Source organism: Capricornis sumatraensis, chromosome 1 (genome assembly GCF_032405125.1).
Source record: "Capricornis sumatraensis isolate serow.1 chromosome 1, serow.2, whole genome shotgun sequence".
Lineage (NCBI taxonomy): Eukaryota > Metazoa > Chordata > Mammalia > Artiodactyla > Bovidae > Capricornis > Capricornis sumatraensis.
The window spans coordinates 91,428,008-91,442,294 of record NC_091069.1 but is presented as its reverse complement, the minus strand read 5'-3'; the positions used below and the strand labels follow the sequence as shown (position 1 = coordinate 91,442,294).

The 14,287-nt window shown below is 41.6% G+C and overlaps 1 protein-coding gene across 1 annotated transcript in view; it reads right to left on the bottom strand.

Moving 5' to 3' along the window:
* The window catches only part of NLRC4 (NLR family CARD domain containing 4), a 45,247-nt gene extending 32,688 nt beyond the window's left edge, over window positions 1-12,559 (bottom strand). Inside the window, exons 1-2 of the mRNA XM_068967149.1 lie at window positions 12,358-12,559; window positions 532-792 (exon numbers count right to left, since the gene is read on the bottom strand). Coding sequence (XP_068823250.1) covers window positions 532-792; window positions 12,358-12,559 — 463 coding nt within the window. The remainder of the gene's footprint in view (window positions 1-531; window positions 793-12,357) is intronic.
* Window positions 12,560-14,287: the final 1,728 nt, after the last annotated feature.

Sequence of the window (14,287 nt, the reverse complement as noted above, 5' to 3'; positions counted from 1 at the left end):
TGCTTCTTTAGTCAGTCAAGCTCTCTTTAGAGTGGAGCTTGGATCAGAGTAGGTAGTCACGGGGCCACTTGTCCAAAGACGGTCCTCGTCAGATTGAGGAATGTTGAAAACTGCACTGACTTCTCTTTTTTAGGGGTGTGGGCACTTGGCATGATGGATCTTAGTTCCCTGACCAGGGACTGAACCTGTGCCCCCTGCAGTGCAGTGTGGAGTCTTAACCACTGAACTGCCTGGTGAGTCCCTGCTTTGACTACTTAAGTACCTTCATTATCCAATTTGATTCTGAAGTCAGACTATGCTAAATCATTTATTCCCTGACCTCGGAGTTTCTTATTTGGCTTCACCATCAAGTAATCTAGTGGGAGTGTTTTTCTTTTTCCTGAGAGTGTCTGAGCTTTTCCTGAATGTGACCAAAGCTCACAGCCCAGGAATATGAAAAGGGAGGAGAGCAGAGACTCTGTCATGAGGATTACGGATCTTCTTCGTGGTTTATTCTCTTTGTAGAACATATAAAAGCAAACTGATACTTACTTAGTCCATGCAATTCCTGAAACAGAGGATAGTTCCACTTTTCAAGGGATTTAAGAAAGAGGTTACAGGCTTCTGAACCCTTCTTCAAAATCATGTGAATGATCCCTCTTGCAGCGTCCTGCTCAAACTTCTCACCACAAATGACACTTACTTCTTCATAATTCATAACATTCCATACAAATAGCTCATCCAAAATTTGCTTTATCACAGTCATTCCCATCCTTTGAATGAGAACTTGACTGTTCTCCTTTATGAAGTTCACTGAGAAAGTGAGGGGAAATATACATATTTATTCATTTGTACAAAATACATATACTAGCATCATGTTGCCAGAGCATTAGGTTCATTCGTCCCCCACCACCACATCCTTTGGACCTATCTTGAATTATGGGAATACCGAATGCTTGAATTCCAGGCCTTCAAGCAGAGCTCTGTAAAGCCCTCCATTCCTAACATCAGAGTCCTTGGTGAACAAGATGTTTTATTCTCTGATAACAAAGTAAAGTGAGTAGTCTTGTCCTCGCTGTACAAGAGTAAGGCCAGAGGGGCAAATGTTGGGCTTTCAAACAAGGAGACTGGCATACAATCTGCCAGTTGCTACCATCTGTATAACCTTGAAAAAGTGAAAGTGTTAGTTGCTCAGTCAAGTCTGACTCTTTGTGACCTCATGGACAGTAGCCCTCCAGGCTCCTCTGTTCATGGAATTCTCCAGGCAAGAATACTGGAGTGGGTTGCCATTTCCTTTTCCAGGGAATCTTCCCAACCCAGGGATCAAACCCAGGTTTCCTGCATTGGCAGACAGATTCTTTACCATCTGAGCCAACAGGGAAGCCTTGCCAAGTTGCTAAGCCTCTCTGAGCCTGTTTCAGTGCTGCACTGCCGACCACTGAAAACACTGCCTCTCTGAGGGAAAAGGCCCAAATTCATAGCACATACCAATGTGCACATTATATTTCCACTGTGGCCAATTTCAAGCTAACAATGTATGTCAGCTGGCTAGCATAAAGCATAAACATTCACCAATCAGGTCTCATAAAACAGTAAGGACCAGCTCCAGTATACCATTGGTTCCTTATCTGTACAACGGAGTTGAGAAGTTACTTATGAAGTTGTAGTGAGAATTCATGTGTAGTATTTCACAGAAAGTAATAGCTCAATAAATGTTAGCTACTATTGTTACCCATTATTCTGTTGCTACCACTCAAAGGAGTGGCACATTTTATCTGAGGTGAAATTTGGTGTTTTCTGAAGAGTATCACTGCAAAACTCTCATCTCCCATGGTGAGGTTCCCTGGAAAAACTGTCTCATGTCTGACTTGCCAAGATCTAACTCTCCCAGGCAGTCTCTGCCAGCTCTGAGAAATGTCTCTCTGGTGTCGTACCCTTAGACATTTGTCTGCATTACTTTTCTCCCGGGCTAGGCTGCTCCTGCTTTTCAGATCTTTCTTGACAAATCCAAGTGGATATCTGCTCCCAAAGACCCCACGGCCTCTCTGATCTGAACTGCATCATCAGGTGCTCAGACCTCCAGAGTCCCATCCAAGGTCCCCCTTGTCTCTGTCGCTGATCCCTACTGCTAACCTCGGCTGGAATGCCACCACATTTTCTGAGATGGTACGCATGTTCTGTATTTGTACTGTCTAGTAGTGCAGCCATTAGTCATATGTGGCTACTGAGCAGTCGAAGTGTGGCTTGTGTGACAGTGTGACTGAATTTTAAATTTGATTTAATTTTTATTTAAATTCACATCTTAAATAGACACACATGGCTACTTGCTGCTAACTACATTGGACAGCATACTCTAGACATGGTCATCAAGGTGGAAAGAGTTACGTTTTGGTTGCCACTTAGATCTACACAATGTTCGCGCAGGTGATGGCAGGGGACCAATATTTTAAAACCATCACTCTTGGTGGCTTATCTGTGGTTCTGCCATTTATCCCAGGCCACCATATTTATAACTGAATTCTCCAAATCACAGAAGAATATATGATGGGAATTCCATATATAACTGATCGAAGAAAGGCATAAATTGATTTTTCTATTCAATACCACCCATATATGAAAGCATACTATGTAATCAGGCAGATTTGATTTCTAGTATACTTACTTTTTCTGAATAAAAACTTCCCAGCTTTTCGTATCTAAAAGACAATATTATTTCCAAACGGAGAAATCAAATATGACTCCAATATTATCCTCTTCTTTCTGTAAAATGGCTCCTCATTCTGTAAAACTAACAAGACAGAAGCTATCAGGAAGCAACCATTGTCACTTTCCCTTTTTTTTTTCCACACCAAGAAGAACACAGATTACGTAATGTTTGACATCTGTTTTGTTCATTTACTGAAGTTTTTGAGACCTTTCTGTACCAGTTAAATATTAAACTGCTTCATTTTTTTAAAGATTTTTGATGTGGACCATTTTTGTAGTCTTCACTGAGTTTGTTACAACATTGTTCCTGTTTTATGTTTTGGTTCTTTGGCCAGGAGGCATATGGGGTCTTAGCTCCCTGACCAGGGATTGAACCCACACTCCCTGCACTGGAAGGCAAAGTCTTAACCACTGGATCACCAGGGGCGTCCCCAAACTGCCTCATTTTAAAAATCAATCTCATTGATGTATACTTCACACTCAGTAAAATACAAGGAAGTTTCCCAAATGTACACACCGGAGTTAACTTTACCCCCAGTCAAGATTTAGAAAATTCCCATCAGTGCAGAAAGTTCCCTTGTGCCTCTTCATAGTCCCCATCAAAGCAACCACTGATCTGATTTCTGTAACTATAAATTGCTTTTGCCTGTTCTAGCACGTGTGTGTGTGTGTGTAGTGGGAATTCCTAATAATGTACTTTCACAGCCTTGAGAAATTTCACAGAAATAGCGCCTGGAAAAACAGCATATGTTAAGAAACTATGTTAATGATTATCTTTCATGTTTTCCTTAGAATAATCGCCTGTTACAAACCCCAAGACCAGACCCAGAAGGGAGTATGACTGGGATCGTGAAAGCATGGACCTTGGACACCGGGTCAGCGTCAGGCATGAACGCCACCTACACACTTGCTAATTGTTCCCAAGACTAGCTGAGAAGGGGGTGAAGCAAGGAGATCTGGACTATGTCAGTGTAGTGTCGTGAGAAAGATAAGATCAAAGAAAGTCTTGTAGTCTGCAATTAGGAATAAAACCTGGACTCAGAGTGGACTCTGCACCTCAGTCCAATAGAGGCTGCAGGTCCCTTGACCCATTGCACCAGATTTTGTGTCTGTCTTCCTTCTCATCGCTTGCTGCTGGACCATTAGGGCAACACGTGTGCTCAGTTGTGTCCAACTCTTTGCGACCCTATGGACTGTAGCCCACCGATATCCTCTGTCTGTAGGATTTTCCAGCCAAGAATACTAGAATGGGTGGCCATTTCCTCCTCCAGTGGATCTTCCCAATCCAAGGTTGGAACCCATGTCTCCTGAGTCTCCTGCATGGGCAGGCAGATTCTTTTACCACTGAGCCGCTTGGGAACCCCCTGCCTGTTCTAGAAGTTCATGTAAATGGACAAATGTAGTGTTACTCTTGTGTCTGGCTCCTTTCACTTACTATGGTGCTGTTAAATTTTGCCTTATTGTTTGCAGGTGTTGATAGTTCAGTCCTTTTTAAATTGCTGAGCTGTATTTCACTGTTGGAAAAGATCCATTTACCTATTAGTTCTGTTGATAGACATTTGGTTTGTTTCCAGTTTTTGGCTGTCATGAATGAAGCTTCTATGAACATTCATGGACAAGTATTTTTATAAACATATGTTTCTACTTCCATAAAATATGGAAAATAAAAAATATGATTAGTACAACGGTTTGCCTTTTATTCTTCTGCATCTTTTGAAGAGCAAAACATTTTTATTTTTATGAAGCCCAACTTACTAATTATTTCTTTTCTGATTCATGCTTTTTGTGTCCTATCAACAAAACCACTCTCATCCTGAGCTACAAAGATTTTCACCTACTTTCTTCTAGAGGTTTTGTAAGTTTAGATTTTATTTGGGTCCCATTCATTTATTTGTCTGCTTATTTTTGGCTGCACTGGGTCTTCACTGTTGCTCCTAGGCTTTGCCTTGTTTTAGCAAGTGGAGGCTGCTCTCTAGCTGTGATCCATGGGCCTCTTGGAGCAGTGGCCTCTCTTGCTGTGGCACATGGGCTCCAGAGCTTGTGGGCTCAGCAGCTGTGGTGCCTGGGCTTCGTTGCTCCACAGCATGTGTGATTTTATTTCCTGGACCAGGGATTGAACCTGTGTCCCCTACACTGGCAGACAGACTCTTAACTGCTAGACCACCAGGGAAATCCCCATTGATCCATTGTGAGATAATTGTCTTGGTTATGATGTGAGATAAGGAGTTGAGTTTCACTTTTTTTCCATAGGGATGTACAGTGTTTCCATCATGATTGGTTGAGAAAAAAATCTTTTACCCATTGAATTTGTGAATCTATTTTTGGACTCTATTCTGTTCCACTTATTTATGTCTGTCCCTGTGCCAATATCACACTTTCTTGATTACTGTATCCTTATAGTAAGTCTTGAAATCAGGTAGTGTAAATTCTTCAATTTTTTTCTTTTTGAGAATTGTTTGCATTCCCATATTTATTTTATTTTGTTTTATTTTTACCGTGACAAGTTAGGGCAGTTTATTACATAGCAAAAGCAATCAGAACAGAGAAACAGGAAATGATGGCGAACAATAATAGTGATGCACCTCCTAAGTCCTAGAATCAAACCTCCTGTTTTCCAAGTTGCAGATGCTATAGGGTGTCACAGTTCAACCCTTCTGCCTACACTTAGAGTTCCCGCTCTTCAGAGCCTGGTTTATTTCAGTTCTCTGCTGTTTCCTGTGTAACTTCTAGATCAAGAAAGTGTGAATAAGCTTTATATAAACACTTAAAATTTATTTCCTGGAAGTTCACCAGACCAGACTTGTGAATCCTCCCTAGTCTGCATAGTAGAAAACAAGTTATATAATTTCTATTTCTCAGGGCAGAAAGGGCTATGCAAGACACAGAACACTGGGACTGATGCCTGAAACCTTGGAATCATATTTTATTTATTTTTAAATATTGTAATTTTATTGGAGTATAGTTCATTTTCAATGTTAGTTTCAGGTCTACAGCTAAGTGATTCAGTTATACATATACACATATTCATTCTTTTTTAGATTCTTTTCTCATACAGGTTATCACAGAATATTGAGTAGAACCTCCTGTGCTATGCAGTAGGTCCTTGTTGGTTATCTATCTTACATATAGTAGTGCGTGAATGTTTGGGACTTCCCTGGTTCAGACAGTAAAGAATCGGCCTGAGACCTGGGTTTGATCCCTGGGTTGGGAAGATCACTGGTGTGTATGTTCATCTCAAGCTCCTGATTTGTCCCTCCCTGCTAAGGCAATGGCACCCCACTCCAGTACTCTTGCTTGGAAAATCCTGTGGATGGAGGAGACTGGTGGGCTACAGTCCATGGGGTTGCTAAAGAGTCGGACACGACTGAGCTAATTCACTTTCACTTTTCACTTTCATGCACTGGAGAAGGAAATGGCAACCCACTCCAGTGTTCTTGCCTGGCGAATCCCAGGGACGGGGGAGCCTGGTGGGCTGCTGTCTATGGGGTCACACAGAGTCGGACATGACTGGACAACTTAGCAGCAGCAGCAGCTATCCCGACATTTCCCTTTTGGTAACCATAAGTTTGTTGTCATTATCTGTAAGTCTGTTTCTGTTTTGTAAATAAGTTCATTTGTATTGCTTTTTAAAAAATTAGATTCCACATATGGGTGGTATCTTATGATATTTGTCTTTCTCTGTCTAACTTATTTCACTTACTCTGATAATCTCTAGATCTACTCATATTGCTTCCAATGACATCATTTCATTCTTCTTTATGGCTGAATAATATTCTAGGTTTAAGCAAACTAAATGTCCATCAGCAGAGGAATAGATGGAGAAGTTGTGTATATATACAATGGAACATTACTCAGACATAAAAAAGAATGAAATTATGCTATTTGCAGCAACATGGACGGATTTAGAGATTACCTTGTCCCAAGGAAAGGAAGGAAGCTACTGTCATAAGCTACAGTATTGCTGAAATTTGAGGACATGGTGTTAACTGAAATAAATTAGTCATAAAAAATGAATACTATGTGCTTTAACTCACATGAAATGTCTAGAGTAGCCAAAACATTCATAGAAACAGGAAGTAGAATGGTGGTCACTAGGAGATGTTGGGAGGGTGGAAATGGGGCATTCTTGCTTAACGGAGACAATTTCAATTTTTCAATATGCAAAAGTTCTGGAGATTCTACCACAGTGTGAATATACATAACTGCTACTGAACTGTACACTTAAAAGTGGCTAAGATAGGGCAGCTCCCTGACGGTCTAGTGGTCAAGACTCTGCTTCCACTGCAGAGGCATTGGTTCCAGGAACTAAGACCCTGCAATCCATATGGCGTGGCCAAAAAATAAATAAAATAAAACCCAGTGTCTATTTTTTAATAATGGTTAAGATGGTAGATATCATGTTACATGTATTTTGCCACATTAAATTTAAAAAAAAATGTCACTGAGTTTCCTTTTTGCCATTACTATCATTAATCCTGTCATATGACTATTATTAAAAATTAAATTATATAAAGGAGGGAGGTGTCTGAAATGATTCGTTTAAATGTCAAATATGTGAAGAACACCCAGCTAAGATACAAATTGTCATGCTTGTAGGGCCAAACTTTTCATCACTGGACAAATAAATGAGATTAAAATGGAACTTCTTAGATGACTAATGTATGGGACACCAAAGACCTGGACCCCAGTGCATTTGTGTGAGCTGCCAAGCATCTGAGGCTTTCAGAGACCAGAGAAGCAAGAAAAGCTGTCAAAGGATGAGAGAGTCTCCTTGAAGACAATTTTTCAAACTGCTGAACTCATTAGCAGGTCATGATATCAACTGAGGGCAGGCAGACAGATTGAAAACCACAATCACAGAAAACTAACCAATCTAATCACATGGACCACAGCCTTGTCTAACTCAATAAAACTATGAGCCATGCCATGTAGGACCACCCAAGAAGGATGGGTCATGGTGGAGAGTTCTGACAAAACATGGTCCACTGGAGAAGGGAATGGCAACCACTTCAGTATTCTTGCCTTAAGAACCCCATGAACAGTATGAAAAGGCAAAAAGATAGGACACAGAAAGATGAATTCACCAGGTTGGAAGGTGCCCAACATGCTACTGGAGATCAGTGGAGAAATAACTCCAGAAAGAATGAAGAGATGGAGCCAAAGCAAAAACAACACCCAGTTGTCGATGTGACTGGTGATGGAAGCAAGGTCCAAACTGTAAAGAGCAATATTGCACAGGAACCTGGAATGTTAGGTCCATGAATCAAGGCAAATTGGAAGTGGTCAAACAGGAGATGGCAAGAGTGAACATCGATATTTTAGGAATCAGTGAACTTAAATGGACGGGAATGGGTGAATTTAACTCAGATGACCATTATATTTACTACTATGGGCAGGAATCCCTTAGAAGAAATGGAGTAGCCATCATGGTCGACAAAAGAGTCCAAAATGCAGTACTGGGATGCAGTCTCAAAAATGAGAGAATGATCTCTGTTCGTTCCCAAGGCAAACCATTCAATATCATGGTAATCCAGTTGATGCCCTGATCAGTAATGCTGAAGAAGCTGAAGTTGAACGGTTCTATGAAGACCTACAAGACCTTCTAGAACTAACACCCAAAAAAGGTGTCCTTTTCATTATAGGGGACTGGAATGCAAAAGTAGGAAGTCAAGAAACACCTGGAGTAACAGGCAAAGTTGGCCTTGGCGTACAGAATGAAGCAGGGCAAAGGCAAATAGAATACTGCCAAGAGACTGCACTGATCAGAGCAAACACCCTCGTCCAACAACACAAGAGAAGACTCTACACATGGACATCACCAGATGGTCAACACTGAAATCAGATTGATTATATTCTTTGCAGCCAGAGATGGAGAAGCTCTGTACAGTCAGCAGAAATGAGACTGGGAGCTGACTGTAGCTCAGATCATGAACTCCTTATTGCCAAATTCAGACTTAAATTGAAGAAAGTAGGGAAAACCACTAGACCATTCAGGTATGACCTCAACCAAATCGCTTATGCTTATATGGTAGAAGTGAGAAATAGATTTAAGGGACTACATCTGATAGAGTGCCTGATGAACTATGGATGGAAGTTTGTGACATTGTTCAGGAGACAGGGATCAACCCATAACCAAGAAAAAGAAATGCAAAAAGGCAAAATGGTCGTCTGAGGAGACCTTACAAATAGCTGTGAAAAGCAAAAAGCAAAGGAGAAAAGGAAAAAAAGCAAAGGAGAAAAGGAAAAAAGCAAAGGAGAAAAGGAAAGATATACCTATTTGAATGGAAAGTTCCAAAGAATAGCAAAGAGATAAGAAAGCCTTCCTCAGTGATCAATTCAAAGAAATAGAGGAAAAGAACAGAATGGGAAAGACTAGAGATCTCTTCAAGAAAATTAGAGATACCAAGGGAACTTTTCATGAAAAGATGGGCTCTATAAAGGACAGAAATGGTATGAACCTAACAGAAGCAGAAGATATTAAGAAGCGGTGGCAAGAATACACAGAAGAACTATACAAAAAAGGTCTTCATGACCCAGATAATCATGATGGTGGGATCACTCACCTAGAGCCAGACATCTTGGAATGTGAAGTCAAGTGGGCCTTAGGAAGCATCGCTAGGAGAAAAGCTAGTGGAGGTGATGGAATTCCAGTGGAGCTATTTCAAATCCTTAAAGATGATGCTGTGAAAGTGCTGCACTCAGTATGCCAGCAAATTTGGAAATCTCAGCAGTGGCCACAGGACTGGAAGAGGTTAGTTTTCATTCCAAACCCAAAGAAAGGCAATGCCAAAGAATGCTCAAACTACCGCACAGTTGCACTCATCTCACATGCTAGCAAAGAAATGCTCAAAATTCTCCAAGCCAGGCTTTAGCAATATGTGAACAGTGAACTTCCAGATGTTCAAGCTGGTTTTAGAAAAGGCAGAGGAACCAGGAGATCAAACTGCCACATCCATTGGATCATCGAAAAAGCAAGAAAGTTCCAGAAAAACATCTATTTCTGCCTTATTTACTATGTCTAAGCCTTTGACTGTATGGATCACAACAAACTGTGGAAAATTATTAAAGAGACAGTAATATCAGACCACCTGACCTGCCTGTTGAGAAACCTGTATGCAGGTCAGGAAGCAACAATTAGAACTGAACATGGAACAACAGACTGGTTCCAAATAGGAAAAGGAGTACGTCAAGGCTGTATATTGTCACCCTGCTTATTTAACTTATATGCAGAGTACATCATGAGAAACGTGGGGCTGGAGGAAGCACAAGCTGGAATCAAGATTGCCAGGAGAAATATCAATAACCTCAGATGTGCAGATGAACCCACCCTTATGGCAGAAAGCAAAGAAGAACTAAAAAAGGCCTCTTGATGAAAGTGAAAAGAGGAGAGTGAAAAAGTTGGCTTAAAACTCAACTAAGAAAGTTAGAAAACTAAGATCATGGCATCCGGTCCCATCACTTCATGGCAAATAGATGGGGAAACAGTGGATACATTAGGAGACTTTATATTCTTGGGCTCCAAAATCACTACAGATGGTGACTGCAGCCATGAAATTAAAAGATGCTTGCTCCTTGAAAAGTTATGACCAACCTAGATAGCATATTAAAAAGCAGAGCCATTACTTTGCCAACAAAGGTCCGTCTAGTCAAGGCTATGGTTTTTCCAGTAGTCATGTATGGATGTGAGAGTTGGACTGTGAAGAAGGCTGAGCGCCAAAGAACTGCTGCTTTTGAACTATGGTGTTGGAGAAGACTTGAGAGTCCCTTGGACTGCAAGGAGATCCAACCAGTCCATCCTAAAGGAAATTAGTCCTGAATATTCATTGGAAGGACTGATGTTGAACCTGAAACTCCAACACTTTGGCCACCTAATATGAAGAGCTGACTCATTTGAAAAGACCCTGATGCTGGGAAAGATTGAGGTGGGAAGATAAGGGGAAGACAGAGGATGAGATGGTTGGATGGCATCACCGACTCAACGGACATGGGTTTGGGCAGACTCCGGGAGTTGGTGATGGATAGGGAGGCCTGGCATGCTGGGGTTCATGGGGTCGCAAAGAGTCGGACACTACCGAGTGACTGTACTGAACTGATATCAACTGAAGTGTATTAGGATTAATATAATTTAAAAAGTGAAATAAAATTTAAACTATCAGAATGCTGTAACTATTCTATATTTTTTCATCAAAGTTTTGTTTCAGTTATTTATATATCCTGGCACTGGGTAGTGATGTCTTACTTATTGTGAACTGAAGTCAATAAGAGTTTGAAGGTCAGTAGGGCTTCCATCAGAGAAGGCAATGGCAACCCACTTCAGTACTCTTGCCTGGAAAATCCCATGGATGGAGGAACCTGGTAGGCTGCAGTCCATGGGGTCGCAAAGAGTCAGACAAGACTGAGCGAATTCACTTTCACGCATTGGAGCAGGAAATGGCAACCCATTCCAGTGTTCTTGCCTGGAGAATCCCAGGGATGGCGGAGCCTGGTGGGCTGCCATCTATGGGGTTGCACAGAATCAGACATGACTGAAGCGACTTAGCAGCAGCAGCAGCAGCAGGGCTTTCATGGAGGAATATTTAATTCTGCCTGGAGGGGGTAAGTTTTGAATATTCTTAAATGAAACCAAAGTTACCAGGGTATAAAGGGGAAAGGCTATTTCTAGGCAGAGGAAACTGCACAGGGTAAAAACTATGGGGAAAAGAGCCTGAAAACAAGGATTGGGACAACTCCTGAGTGTGAGCAAGGGCCTACTTTGTATTTTGATGCCTGGATTGAGGTAAATTCCAGCTCTAGCACCAACAGGCTGGGAATCCTCAATCAAGGGATAGTGACTGGTACACAGAAAGGATAACAGCTGCTATAGTTTCTTCCTTCCCTTCCTACACGGCCCTTGATAGGTCAGACTTCCGTTGAATGGGTCAGAGTTTAAGTGAGAACAGAAAAAAGAGGAAGAAGATAGAGGAAGGAGCCAAAAAGTTCTTTATATTCACATATAAACGGAATAAACTAGACCCAAAGTTAGCCATCTAGTCACCTTGTCTGCAAAAGTGATTAAAACTATGTGGATCATCAGGCAGGAATCTCAGCTGATTTTAAAGATGTTAAAAATTCATATTCAGTTTGGATACTGGAGAGTCTTCCTACCCACAGAGAAGTCTGTGACTAGATTAGAAAACCTAGTCAGACTATTGACCTGTTACTTATTTCTCTCAAGAATAAATGCTGCCTATAGTCCAAAGCTCAGGTCATCCACTCTTACCTACTGGCATAAAGAATAAGACTGTGATCAGCTGGCTCCCTTGGGCCCTGACTATGGCTCTGAACCCCCAGCCCTCAACCTGAAGCAAAATGTCCAGAGAATAAGTGAATTACATAGAAGAAGTCCTTTTTCCTATATTTGTGCTTTGGAAAATAATATTTAGACTAATTCTAAAAATAGATATTTTCTTCAGAATGGTTACATGAGTTCCTTAGAGAACTGAGTTTCATCAGGACCCATAAAACTCATGTCTATGGAGCATTCTACAGTCTATGGATAAAATTAGAAAACAGCTGTTAGGACTTCCCTGGTGGTACAGTGAATTGAAAACTGCCTGCTAATACAGGAGACATGGGTTCGATCCCTGATCCAGGAAGATTCCACATGCGGTAGAGCAGCTAAGCCACAACTACTGAGCCTGTGCTCCAGAGCCTGGGAGCCACAGCTCCGGAGCCCGTGTGCTTCAGCTGCTGAAGCCTGAGAGCCGTAGAGCCTGCGCTCTGCAGCAAGAGCAGCCGTAGCAATGAGAAGCCAGCGGAGCACAGCCGGAGAGTAGCCCCCAAGCACCGCAAACAGGGAAAAGCCCAGGCAGCCACGAAGCCCCAGCACAGTCATAAACAAATCAAGAAGATTAAACAGAAAAGCAGCTGGGACAGAGATGATCAGTGGGTATTATCTTTCTCCCTTTCGAGTAAAAAGGCTGTAGTCTAGAATGTACTTAGATCTCCATTAGACTCCAGCAATCTCATAGATTATTGTTACTGTTAATGTCACAGGCTTAATTGTGTTCACCCCACCCCCTGAAATCCATATGTTGAAGCTCTAATCTTCCTGGTGTCCTTATAAGAAGAGTAGATTTGGACACACAAAGAGAGACCTGAGAGATGCATGCCCCAAGGAGAGATCATGGGAGGACACAGGGAGAAGGAAGCCATCTGCAAGTTAAGAGAGCAGCCTTAGAAGCCAGACCTGCTGACATTCTGTCTACCTTGGACTTCCGGCCTCCAGGATTGTGAGAAAATAACTTTCTGTTGTTTAAGTCACCCAGTCTATGGTATTTGGTTTTGGCAGCCAGAGCAGGCTAACACAATTAGTATTATAGAAGGTCACTGAACTGTTAAGGGAACAGTGGCAGAAAATGGGGTCCTATCCCATCTTTAGACAATCATTGCATAATCTGCAGCAAGTCACTTGATGTCTCTCTGCATTTTCCACCTCTCTCCTCCAGTGTCGTAAGGACTGACTGAGATAAAGTCTGTAAAGACCCTATCAATAACGGGGGTCCTCTAAGCATCCTTCACTTCTCTGTCTGGATTGCAGCCTTCTCCTAATTCAGGGGAGTGCATGGACTGAGCAGTGCCCCCACGGCTTTTCAGCTCTGAACTTTTGCAACTCTAACAGAAATCTCATGACCCAAAGTATTTTCAAAGTCCTTCCCCTCACTTTGTCTCACAGTAAACACAAATGCACCCCTCTGACTTAACGTTAGTTTAAACCTCAGTTTTGAAAAACTGGATGAAATCGCAGCAGACCAGACTCATGACTCCTAAAGTCTCCCGGCTTGCAAATCCAACCAGTCATGCAACACTGCCCTCTTTAGAGTTAAGGCTTCATACCCACCAAAAACAAATTTTAAATGAATGTAAATCCAAATGTCAATATTTGGTTCCAAAACCCGCTTAATACCCCATTCTCTGTCCCCACAGTACCTGGCTGAGCATCCGGTTGCCCTCTTCTTGATGGATCAAAAGACACTTATAAAATAAAAGTTTCTCGTCGTGTGGCTAAAAATGAAAATAAAATTTCTTTTTGTTTGCTTTCTGTTTCATCACAAAATCCAGTATTCTTGTAGGTCTGAAGTGTCTCCATTTCCGGCAGGGGATTGTAAGAGAAGGGCAAATACTGACAAGTTCCTCTTTCTCTTCAAAGCATAGTAAGCATGGTTTGGACACGGTATGAACTTCCAGTTCAAAAAGAGAAGATGAGCGTAAGTACAAGTGAAATGAGTGTAAAAGATGCAAAGCTGGAAATTCACATCAGGAAAGGAATTACTCATTTTTTCCCTGTTTATTCACAAATGTGAGTCCTGTTGCTGTTAGTTTATTATTCTACAGCTTAAAATGAAAACAATGTGCTTTGAACATTTAATGTACATTAGTTTTTATTGTTAACCAAGACAGAAAGCAAGAGAAATGAAATGAGCTGATTTAGTTAATTAAAGTTTATTGCTACCACAGCCAAAGTCATCCTTATCATCTATATCTTGGGTCCCAGAGTGCATGTGTGCTAAGTCGCTTCAGTTGTGTCCAACTCTGTGTGACCCCCATGGACTGCAGCCTGCCA